The 12,409-nt window shown below is 42.5% G+C and overlaps 1 protein-coding gene across 3 annotated transcripts in view; it reads right to left on the minus strand.

Moving 5' to 3' along the window:
* Positions 1-220: 220 nt before the first annotated feature.
* The window catches only part of DPYS (dihydropyrimidinase), a 51,434-nt gene continuing 39,245 nt past the window's right edge, over positions 221-12,409 (minus strand). For 2 of the 3 annotated variants that reach the window (XM_085896000.1, XM_085896001.1), the window contains exons 9-11: positions 9,866-10,079; positions 9,419-9,487; positions 221-1,942 (exon numbers count right to left, since the gene is read on the minus strand). In XM_085896000.1, coding sequence (XP_085752126.1) covers positions 1,934-1,942; positions 9,419-9,487; positions 9,866-10,079 — 292 coding nt within the window. In that variant the 3' untranslated portion in view covers positions 221-1,933. The remainder of the gene's footprint in view (positions 1,943-9,418; positions 9,488-9,865; positions 10,080-12,409) is intronic. The other variant, XM_085895999.1, reaches the window with a different exon arrangement.

Genomic DNA, 12,409 nt, shown 5'->3' on the forward strand with positions numbered 1-12,409 from the left:
GTACAATAACCCGCTCACACCTCCATACTCATATTTTATTAACAAAAGCTTTTCATTTGTCTTGTGTCGTTTTGAATCGGTACAAATGTAGAGCCATTGTTCGAAAGAAGACTTCCAGAGCGATTGTTCACCCCTTCACGAACCATGATCATCATTCAAGTTTGGGAATTAAATATTTTCACCTTTGTTCTTCAAAAAATAAATTCACAAGGAACAGAAATGGTTTTGTGCATTTAGTTTTACTATGAATATAGACATGGGTTTGCAGAAAATGACAGGATAGGTACATTTCATGTTATCATGAGTAACTACTCTTATAACCAGAGTGGTGTCAAAGCCACCCAATGCTCGCCTGTTTATACATTTATCGTATTTAAAAGACTAGTCTAATAATATTTTTTATAAAGCATTGCAGTGAAGTCTGATCCAAATAATTTTAAAGCAATATATGTATTTGTATATTGTAATTAGTAAAAAATAGTGTGGTAGATAAAAATATTAGAAAGGAAAAAACTTGCACCAAAAACTTTAACATTTTCACGCTCACGCTGACGCCGGGGGTATCGCTATAGCTCTCTGTTCTTCGAACAGGCGAGCTAAAAATCATAATTCGCAAATCTTTCACCAACCACAATCTGAGTTCTTTTCATTAGTCATGATCACTATCCCATTGACTAACCATGATTAGCATCCATTTACTATGATCAATGTCCCTTTTACAAAGTAACATTTATTTTTATGAGCTTTACTAATCACAATCACCATTCCTATTACCAAAAACAATTTTATCACTTTCACCAACCATGACCACCAACCCTTTTGTTAACCATGACCACCAACCCTTTTGTTAACCATGACCACCAACCCTTTTGTTAACCATGACCACCAACCCTTTTGTTAACCATGACAACCAACCCTTTCATTAACCCTGATCACCAACCCTTTTGGTAACCCTGATCACCAACCCTTTTATTAACCCTGATCACCAACCCTTTTATTAACCTTAATCACCAACCCTTTTATTAACCATGATCACCAACCCTTTTATTAACCATGATCACCAACCCTTTTATAAACCATGATCACCAACCCTTTTATTAACATTGATCACCAACCCTTTTATTAACCATGATCACCAACCCTTTTATTAACCTTGATCACCAACCCTTTTATTAACCATGATCACCAACCCTTTTATTAACCCTGATCACCAACCCTTTGTTAACCATGATCACTAACCCTTTTATTAACCATGATCACCAACCCTTTTATTAACCATGATCACTAATCCTTTTATTAACCATGATCACCAATCCATTTATTAACCCTGATCACCAACCCTTTTATTAACCATGATCACTAATCCTTTTATTAACCACGATCACCAACCCTTTTATTAACCATGATCAGCAACCCTTTTATTAACCCTGATCACCAACCCTTTTATTAACCCTGATCACCAACCCTTTTATTAACCCTGATCACCAACCCTTTTATTAACCTTGATCACTAACCCTTTTATTAACCATGATCACCAACCCTTTTATTAACCATGATCACTAATCCTTTTATTAACCATGATCACTAATCCTTTTATTAACCATGATCACTAACCCTTTTATTAACCATGATCACCAACCCTTTTAGTAACCCTGATCACCAACCCTTTAATTAACCATGATCACCAACCCTTTTACCAAGATTGTTCCTTGTGTTGTTGATTCCTTGTACATGTCACGATCAGTGTGACCACTCCTTTGCATTTTTCCAAGATCTTGGCTATTCGTTGTTCACCTTGTAGTCTTGGTTTTCTATAGATTTTCTTGGCGTATAGGTTTTCTATTATCATCGCTTTTCCGAAACCTTGTGAATTCTTGGCTTTTTTTCATTGGCTCACCTTGGCATTTATGAAAATGAGGAGTGGTCACACTGGTCACAATACCTGGATAGGAACAAATAAACAAGGAGAAAAAAATGAGAAAAATGAGGAAGAAACTAACCAGAGAACATAAAATATAAATCAAGATGGCACTTGAGCTCGAGATTTGAAAACTGAATTAAACCTTTTCAATCCATACACACAAATGGAATTTCACTCGATTAGAATCGGAAAAACATACTTTCTACTTCAAATATCTGTCAGATTAGAAATATTATTTTAGTATCATCATTAATTTTGTTATTATTGTAATATTCTTCTTCGGAATCAGAGATTAATGTCCATCAGAGGGAGAGCATGCACATCGATGCCTCGCCCCGCCTGTGAAACATCAGGATGACAATTTGTGGCTGCGTTGGGATTCGAACCTGAGCTAGATAGCCCACAAGTGAGTGTGCATACTTCTAGGCTATCCTCATAGCAATAATAACTAGATGAGCGCTTTATTACTGCGGGCAGTTATGCCCGAGGCCGAAGCCGCCCCACTTTGATCGGACACGTGATCCGTAACATCCTCTTTATAAAACTGAATTCAGAATGGGTTTCAAAAAAAATAATTAAAATTCAATTGGGAAAAAAATAAAAAATTAAAAAACAGATTCCAAAAATTTAAAACATATATGGCTGCCAGACCATGTGACCAATGATGTTTAAATTATCAAACTATATTCCCCGAGGTGAGTTGATCATATATGTGATGTTTCACATCGATCTAGTAAGCCGTTCTGGAGAAGATAAAATTTTATGGTTTGTTCTTCAAAAACACATGGCTGCCAGACCATGTGACCGACGACGTTGAAAATTTTAACAGACATCCCTCATACCTAGTAGAGCATATATGTTAAGTTTCAGGTCGATCAATGAAGCGGTTCAAGAGAACAAATTTTTTTCAGGCCTTGGTTCAATCCAACAAACCTGTCATACTACGTGACCGATGATGTTTTAGTTATCACCCTTCTAAACCCAAGGCTTGTGGATCATGTATACGAAGTTTCACATCAATCTATCAAGTCATTCTGGAGAAGATAAAATTTTCAGGTTTATTCTTCAAACAATACATGGCTGCCAGATCATGTGACCGATGAAGTTTAAATGTACGTACACCCTATATTCACCAAGGCTAGTTGATTGTATGTATGAAGTTTCGCATCGATCTAGTGAACGGTTCTGGAGAAGAAGAGTTTTAAAGGTTTATATTTACAATCCAATTGAATGCCAAACCACATGATTGATGACATCATCAATTTAATTCTCTCCACAAATCCTGATGACTCCATATTTGCTCCTTATTTATTTGGGATCCTTCTGATGTCTCCAATGCAGCATTTAGTCTTCCACTTGATTATCCATCAATCACCCTCAACAATTTTTGAATTGATCGGATAAGGATTCTGACGCATCCAATTATTGCTGGCATACGACATCACTGCCGACATCATCATTTTCAATATTTATTCCCCATGGGGATTACTTGAGGTGCCAAGTTTCAAATTCTTTCTGTTGAGCGGTTTTGGAAAAGATGCCCAAAGTTTTTCCTTCTTTCAACATGGCTGTCATACCACGTGACTTATCCATCCATCCATTGAGACCATACTCTGTGCAGAGCGTTGACGCTGCCTAAGCAGTCTCCTTGCCTATTGGGCACAATCCCGGACGGGTCACCACTCCGACACAGGATGCCAGCAAGCTGGCACTCGTTTTGCCGACCTCAGAAGGATGACAGCCGAGTTAACCCCACCTGATATTAATTAAACAGCTGAGCAGGATTTGAACTCAGGATCCTGGAATCCCAAGCCCACCACCCTAACCATTAAGCCAACACCAGGCATATGTGGCTTATGACGTCATAGTCATCAACAACAAAAAATCTCCATGGGTAGTCACTCATATCTTGAATATGTTGTGTCAATCGGACAAGCGGTTGCAGAGAAAATGAATTTGAAAGCAAATAAATGTCCAAAACCCGGCAGAAGTACAATATACAATGACGAGAAGCGCACTCAGGAGAGCGCATACCTCCATCACGCAATGCCTGATCCAGAACATATTGGGCCCAATCATTTTTTGAAACATCGTGCTATATATCGTTTTGGCCACGTCTCTCAATAGTGAAGAATCACTTTTGACAAAAAAAAAAAATTATCATATCCGGATCCGGATCCGCATCTTCACCAAAATCTAATCGGTTCGACCTTGTCACACACACAACATGTCCACCCCCGTTTTGGCCGAATCCGTCCACAACTTTTTGAGATATCATATATATATATATATATATATATATATATATATATATATATATATATATATATATATATATATATATATATCGTTTTTAGCCCAATCTCTCAATGGTGAAGAATCATTAAAAAAAAAATAATCTAGTAACCGGATCCGGACGTGGATCTTCACCAAAATCTAATCATTTTGTCCTTGTCACACACCCAGCCACGCGAGTGAAGGAACGGCCTGTGTGGTTGTTGTTTCTGGCAAGCGGTTTGGAAGTTTTTTTAATTTTTTATTTTTGTACGTACGGCCATGCACGTACGGGTACGCACGTACAGGCACGCAAGAGCGAAGGAACGGCCTGTGTGGTTGTTGTTTCTGGCACGCGGTTTGAAAGTATTTTTTTCCACGTACGGCCACGCACGTACAGGCACGCGAGAGCGAAGGAACGGCCTGTGTGGTTGTTGTTTCTGGCACGAGGTTTGAAAGTTTTTTTTTTTGCACGTATGGCCACACACGTACGGGTACGCACGTACAGGCACGCGAGAGCGAAGGAACAGCCTGTGTGGTTGTTGTTTCTGGCACGCGGTTTGAAAGTATTTTTTTCCACGTACGGCCACGCACGTACAGGCACGCACGTACGGGCACGCACTAGTGGTCATAATTTTGACGGCGCAACTCAGCCTGGGGTTCGCCCATGGAAACACGGACAAAGTGCTCAGCGAAAACCTTGAGCCGAGCGGACAAATGAGACAGAACGACATATGAAAATTTAATTTTTTTAATTTTCATCATAACAAACAGACAGACAGACAGACAGGGGTGAAAACATAACCTCCTTCCACCTTCGGTGGCAGAGATAATAATAATAAACAGAACAAAATCAAGAGGGCAAAAGCCAGAATGGCTCGGTCCCCTAATAACTCGAATAATAAGAGTTGATATTTTGGTTTGCACAGCATACTATCCCAAGAAGAGAAGTTTGGGTCAAGTTTGTGATGAGGAATAAACAAGGGGCAAATCAGAGTTTAACTAGCAAAGTGTAGTGTTGTTATTGTGATGAGACTCTTTCCGATGATAAAACGGCCTAATGTTATAAAAGTAAAATGATTTATAATGTCAGGGATAACACTGGGTCCTATAACCGAAGTGAAGTGAGGCTGGGTGATACGAGTCGTGTGGTCGAGTATACCATCGATGGCAACCTTGTGTGGCTCCAAAACATCCTCAAGATCCCTTTGTTGAAGTCAAAGGTCAAAAATTGCATCTGACAAATTATCTTTTTAATTGATTTGTAACTCATGCCAGAAAAGAAAAAAAATGGAAATTTAATACCGTGCTACATTGAATGTTTGGGATGATGTGGGATTAGCAAGTAAAACACGCTTCGGCTGAGCTAACAACTGTGTTTACATACTTGTTCACCATGTAAACATATTGTTGTGGTTGACGAAATTCGCAAACCACCATTCAGGTCCCTTAGGTGAGATATCTCTGAAAGTATATGTGTAGTTAGGCCCAAACCCGTTGTTTCGAGGGAATAAATGTCATTCATTCGGGCTGCGACCCTTCCAGATAGCCGTTTTTCTTTTACTATCTTTATTTTGGACCAGCCGCCATTACTACCATTACTACCACCACCAACCACGTCTCAACAGCCATAACACAACAACCACCAACCGCAACGCCGCTTCACAACCACAGCCACGACCCTTTCCATCACATCTCGCTCTCGCAACCATCGCGTCACCGCCATTCCCGCGCTGCTTGTGGACACCGATCCTGGACTCGTGCAGGGCGCGCGCCGAGCGGCGGGTGCAAAAACACCAGCCTTTCCGAAGAAATCGGATCAAAAACGATTCACGCCCACTTCTGTTCCGTCCTATCAGCGAGCATGGGGCGATTTGGCCCCGCCTCCAGGTGCGTCGGAGTATAATCGCTATATGCAGATTCGCGGATCAAAAAGCATTCACGCCCACTTTTCCTCTGTCCAATGGGGAGCCAGCCAGAGGTAAAGGGTCGAAGGTGAAGGAGCGAAGCCACGGGGGCTATAAAGGGCCGCGTTCGCTCGCCAAAAAAGCAGTTGAGTTGGGAAGAGTCGGAGTAGTTGAGTAGTCAGTCAAGGAGAGTTGAGAAGAGAAGAGTCAGAGAAAGCAGTTGGACGGAGCTGAGAAGAGTTGGAGAGGTGGCGGCGGCGAAGGCAGTCGAGAGGGCGCTCGTGTCAGAGTCGGGGAGCTGCGGAGAGGGGAGGCCGGTAACGCGACCGAGGTCGCGGTGGAGACGCTCGTCGCGGGACCCGAGCCAGCGAGATATCCTCATTCCCCCGAGCATCAACAACCCCCTCCTGTTTCCCCCCGCGCTGAGATAGTGTGAGAAGGGGGCCCCGTTCCCACCCCATTTCCAGGCAGTGCCAGCGAGGCCCGCGGAGTCGGGGCGCCACCGCCATTTTGCGGCTCATCACCAGACGGGTAGGCTCGACGCGGTCTCGGCCCCAGGCCCGTCTGCCCCCCTCATAGTGGAGGGTGGTCCCTTTTTCTTTTGCTTTGAGTATATGTGTTGGCGGCGCCGTCTGTGAAGTAAAACTGTATAAGTGTTGCCGTGTGCTCGGTAGTCGGTAGTAGATCTGCAATGTGTTTTTCTTCTTTTACATTTGCTTTTTGTGCATTATTGTGGTGTTTCTTCTTTTGTTACATTTGCTTTTGGTGTATAATTGTATATGTGTGCTTTCCGTATGCCGCGGAATAAATGTGCTTTATGTTGAACTGTTTTCCCGTTTCGCTTCGTCTTTTCTCTAATTGAATCTCCATCTTACTTCACGTAAAGGGTTGGTCGTGGGCTAAATACGCCCAATAATTAATCGAACCGTCGAGGTTGACGATAACACCACTCAGTTATCCCGATAGTACGGAACGGGTCGCTTAAAGTGGCCCGTGTCCGAAGTCGACCTGCGGCGAGGTGCGATCGCCCGGTCTACCCTCCGTGTGGGTACTTAGGTAGGTCGAATTTGGCGAGCAACCCTATCCCACGCGGGGGGCCGATTGGCACGATCGTGGTGAGGCCGAAAGGCCCACCCGTGACTAGTTCCCGGCGTTAGTCCGAGAGGGTCACGACGGGATTGTCCGTCCGGTGGGCGACGTGCCGCGATTCGAGTTACGTGGCCGCTCGCACGCCGGCGGGCGCGAATCCGCAACAATATCATTAACAGAGTTTGAATATTATTTTCATTCACTTACTACAAATGTGCCATCTAAGGGGTAATGAGACTAGGATGACATCTCAAAGGTCTTAAGTTCAGATCCCACTTAGCGGTGGAAATACTAAAGAAAGCAGTATTAAGGAGTTTTAATTCCAAGAATGCATGGAAATAAATATAGAGCTTATTCCAAAAGAATGAACAATGACTGACAATAAAAACCCAGCTGGCTCACCAATGACTTTCAGGAATGGGCTTGCCTGCCTGTCTTTCGCCTACGATTGCCATCACTGCACACTCATGATCGACTCTCTGCCCTCCGAAATAGCCAACCAAGCCACCTACCAGGCCTAAGGAATAGGCATCAGGCTATACCCGGCAAGGAGTGTCGTAATGATAAAGACGGCAACCGGACAGACCACACAGAAATAAGCCGAGCATGGAACATGACGATTGCAGCTTATCCTGCAACATCTTCCCAAAGTTTGGAAAACTAGCCGAACTGGATGAAAACTACCTGAAAAATAACATCCCATGTTGGTCTTGTCATCATCCTCTGATAGTCCCACGCGAGCTGATTATACAGTCAAGCAAGATCGGCCTTGGGCGTTGTCAACATCAAAACGGCATATACAAAACACTCCTGATTACAGGTGAAACAAGTAGATCGAAGTCTTTATAAAACACAAGATGCTGATCAAATGCAAGAACTATTCTCAACCATTTATTCCAATGTCGAGACATAACATTTGGAAAGTCAGTGGCCTGAAACAGACAACAAGAAAAAGAGCAGTCAGAGATTGCAGACCCTCACTAGGACTTGTTTTGCGTGATGTTTGTGTAGTTTTGTGTGGCATTTGTGTACTGGTGTATTACATAATTAATAAGAGACATAATTAGAACTGCCACTTTATAACTGGTGGCAGTGATGACCGGGTGCCAAGACGTCCTGCTTTGATGGAACTTCGCTTTGATTGGACACCTGACCCTGACCGATGACGTTTTTTATTATGAATATTCAATTGAATTCAGCATGGGATTAAAATTAATTCAATTCAAATTAAATATAAGACCAAGTAGGTACAGTCCCGCATTGGAGTAAGCAGAAGGAACCCAAACAAGCAAAAAGCAAAGATGAAGTCATTAGGAGGAACCTGGATAGGATTCGCATTTCAGCTGCGACTCCTCTACCCTCAAACCCATCCAGGCACAGCCAAGCAAGCCTTAATCAAAATATATATATATATATATATATATATATATATATATATATATATATATATATATATATATATATATATATACATCAAAAAAACAAGAACCCAGACCAGAAAATTAAATAATTCTGGTTGCCAGACCATGTGTCCAATCAAGTTGAAATTTAAAACCTGTATTCACCATCACTACGAGACCACAATTGTGAAGGTTTACAAAAAAAAAATAAACAATATGGCTGCCGAATCACATGACCGATAAAGTCATCAAAAAAAAAATTGTGGACCATTTTATCCCTAGATGACCCTCAAAAATGTTCATACTGATTGGATGTAGCGTTCTACATATGCAATTGTGACGTCATAATGAAGGCACTTGTGACGTCATTTTTTTTTTAAAAATCACTCATTCCCCATGAGGAGTACTTGCTACGTGCCAAGTTTCAATTTTCTCCTTGGTGCGGTTTCAGAGATACAGAGGTTCAAAGTATTTTTTTTCCAATATGGCTGCCACACCACTTGACCTATGACGTCATAATTATCATTAAAACATTCCACATGAGTCGCACCAATGGTGAAAATTTCATCTCAATACGACAAGCGGTTGCGAAGAAAAACAAAAATTTTGTGCGGACAAACAAACAAACGGAACCACATGCAATACCCTCTCCTTCAGCGAGGGTAATAATAAATATAATCTGATGTACATACATGAAGCAAAAACATGCGTACGGCTATCATTGCAAATTGCTGATGGATTAGGTGACAGAATAACAAGGTCATTAAGAAACTGCTGTGCAGTAGACCAATGTGGTGTGCAGTGTAAACCAATGTCCAACAACTCACCGGCACCACTGGGCCACTATAGGGTTGTCTACAAACTCCAACCTGTTGATTCGCCTGCACACCACACACCTGATTGATTGTAACGTCATTTTGAACCTGTAGACTAATAACTGCACTTTGTTTATTATTCCTTACACAGAAAGTAACAGCTACTATCTTTAAACAAATGACTTCTTATGGAAGAGTCCTGAACCCAATTGCTCTGCCTCTACAATTATTTGGACCCAAAAATGCCCCAAAGTATCTTTCATGAAGTATCAGGCCGATTCGGTCTACGACCATATAGAAACTGAGAATAGGGATGTTAATTGTGTATTAAATGGATAAGGTTGGGAGCATGAAGGGGTATGTAGAGGAAGAAGTGCGAGATGATGAGAACATAAGGAAAAAGAGAAGATGGTGAGTGAAAGATGGAGAAGGGCATGCAGAACATGAAGGCACACTTACTCGTACAATGTCCATCTGTCGGACACGTTGGTATATGAAGTCCCCAAAGCAAGTTCGAGGGATGTATTTTCCAGCACCTGGTTGGACAAACAACTGTCCATTCTCGTAAACCACACGACCTCCAGCCACGGTCACCAATGGCACTCCGTGGCATTCCATGCCTTCAAATATGTTGAAGTCAACTGCATGGTGGTGGGTTTTGGCAGAAATAGTCCTGGTGATTCAACAGGATGTGGGAAGGGGGTAAGAACAGCCACACAAAGTTTTAGAATCACAATGTTATTTGAGATCCAGTAAAGTAGAGCAATCAGAACAGAAAACTATGTCCTTGAATTTCTCATCTTGTCTAATAATAATAATAATAATAATAATAATAATAATAACAATAATAATAATAATAATTTGCAGTTTCCTTTGATGAAAAACACAGACACACACAAACACACACGATGGTGGTGAGCGAGAGGAAACATGATTTTCCGCCTCCCCCTCACCTGGGCGGAAGGGACTGAGGGTCGCGTCAAATGCATTGGTTCTGAAAGCAGTGAAGACCGTGCCAAAAAAACAAACAAACCGGCATCTTCTATGGGGACGAGATGCGCACGAGGCGCCCAGTATCATGCCACTCGACATGCGGTTGTGATGCGGCCTGGCCCTGCAGCTTGGTGGGACTTATTGACACTGTGCTGCTGGGAGACAAGGCCTGAGCTTGAGTGAATTCCCTCTTGCAAAGTTACTCCCGTTAAGGACAAGAGAGACCGAGTTTTGTGGGATCGAGGACTGTGCAGAATAAAACGACTTTGATGGGAGTGAGAACCAAGCCAAGGACGTCAGCTTTGTTGGAGCAGAAGGCCATCCACACATGTGGCTTCTGGAGTCGCTCTGATCATTTGGGACGTGGCTTGGCCTTGCGGCTTGTTGGGTTTTGCCGACCCCATCATACTGAGAACAAAAATGCGAGCTTTGTCGACTTTCTTTTTGCCATGTTCTGCCTGCATGGATCGAGTTCCATGGGACCCAGGACCACGCCGAATACACCGACTTCAATGGAAGTGAGAACCAGGCCAGGGACAACAGCTTTGATGGAGCAATGGCCGTCCAGGTGTCTCTGGAGTTGTACCGATCCATATGTGTTTGGGACATGAACTGATGCCCTGGCCTTGTCATGTGGTTTGTTGGGTTTTTCCGACTCTCTCCCATCAAGAAAGGATGAGACCGAGGAAGGATGAAACAGAGAAGGAAGAGACTGAGACCAGGCTACCCTGGAGGCCACGTGGATCTACATCGTTGCCACTTTAGGGATGGAGGGGGAAATGAGCAAGGATAAGTAGATAGCTTGGTCCATGAGTTGGGGTTCCATGATAGGGTGAAGATGGATACTTCAGTACCGGGGAAGGTCCCGTTAAACAGAGCATGCATAAGGAGACTTGTTTGGTCCGTGAGTTGTGGTTCCTTGCTGGGGTGAAGATGGATGCTTCAAGATCAGGGAAGGCTCTGTTCAGTCTTTGAGACTCATGAGTGGAGATGACGACTGATGGTGGTGACGCGCGCACGCACATACACCAATCGTGATTCACACAAACCCGTGCACGTTTGTGATTTATACACATATGATATACAAACGTACTGATATGTCATCATGCTCACACACTCTCTCTCTCTCTCACACACACACACACACACACACACACACACACACACACACACACACACACACACACACACACACACACACACACACACACACACACACGAAGGTGGATACTTCGAGACTAGGAAGGTCTCCATTCTATCTCATGAAACCCACATATGGAGCTAACAACCAACTACACAAACAAATAATTATTTTTTTCCCCTCTGAGCTATGGTATGTACCTCAATATCGACTGTTCTGTTATGCTAAACGTTTTTGTTCGACTTTCTCATTCTGATTGACACTGAAATAACTTAATCGAGTACAATATCTGAAATTATATTCATGGTCTTCAGATGTTTCTGTTCATAAGACCTTTCACAATTACGTCGATCATTGGGAACATGCCCGACACTGCACTCACTTTGAGAATAGATTTGTGCTTTTTTCCACTGAATTCAATTCTCGACCCAATCTTTAAAGATAAGGGGTGGACTTTCATGACTTCACAAAATGTACAACTACTTCTTAGTGCTTATGGCAGCTTGGCTGCCAGGTAGCTATAATTTTGTTGGAGCACACTATGCCACTGATGCTATGCCCATAAACCAGTACACTGGTACTTATTTCACCAACCTCAGAAGGACGAAGGGTTGAGTCAATCCCACCAGTTGTTAATTCAGCAGCCAACAGGGCTCAAACTCAGGACCCTAATATCCCAAACCACCGAGCCAACACCAGGCTTCAATGTAAAACTCATGAAGGTGTACAGCATTTAAAGTAAGTCGTGGAGTCAAAACGTTTTCCTTCTTTTTCAGAAACTTTCAGAACCAAACACTATAAATGACTTTTATTCAAGTGGAATCAGGACAGGAAAAATCACTTGAGCTGAGTTTTGTTGGCACAAGAAC

Source organism: Eptatretus burgeri, chromosome 9 (assembly GCF_056783735.1).
Source record: "Eptatretus burgeri isolate ZD-2024b chromosome 9, Ebu_testis_v1, whole genome shotgun sequence".
Taxonomy (NCBI): domain Eukaryota; kingdom Metazoa; phylum Chordata; class Myxini; order Myxiniformes; family Myxinidae; genus Eptatretus; species Eptatretus burgeri.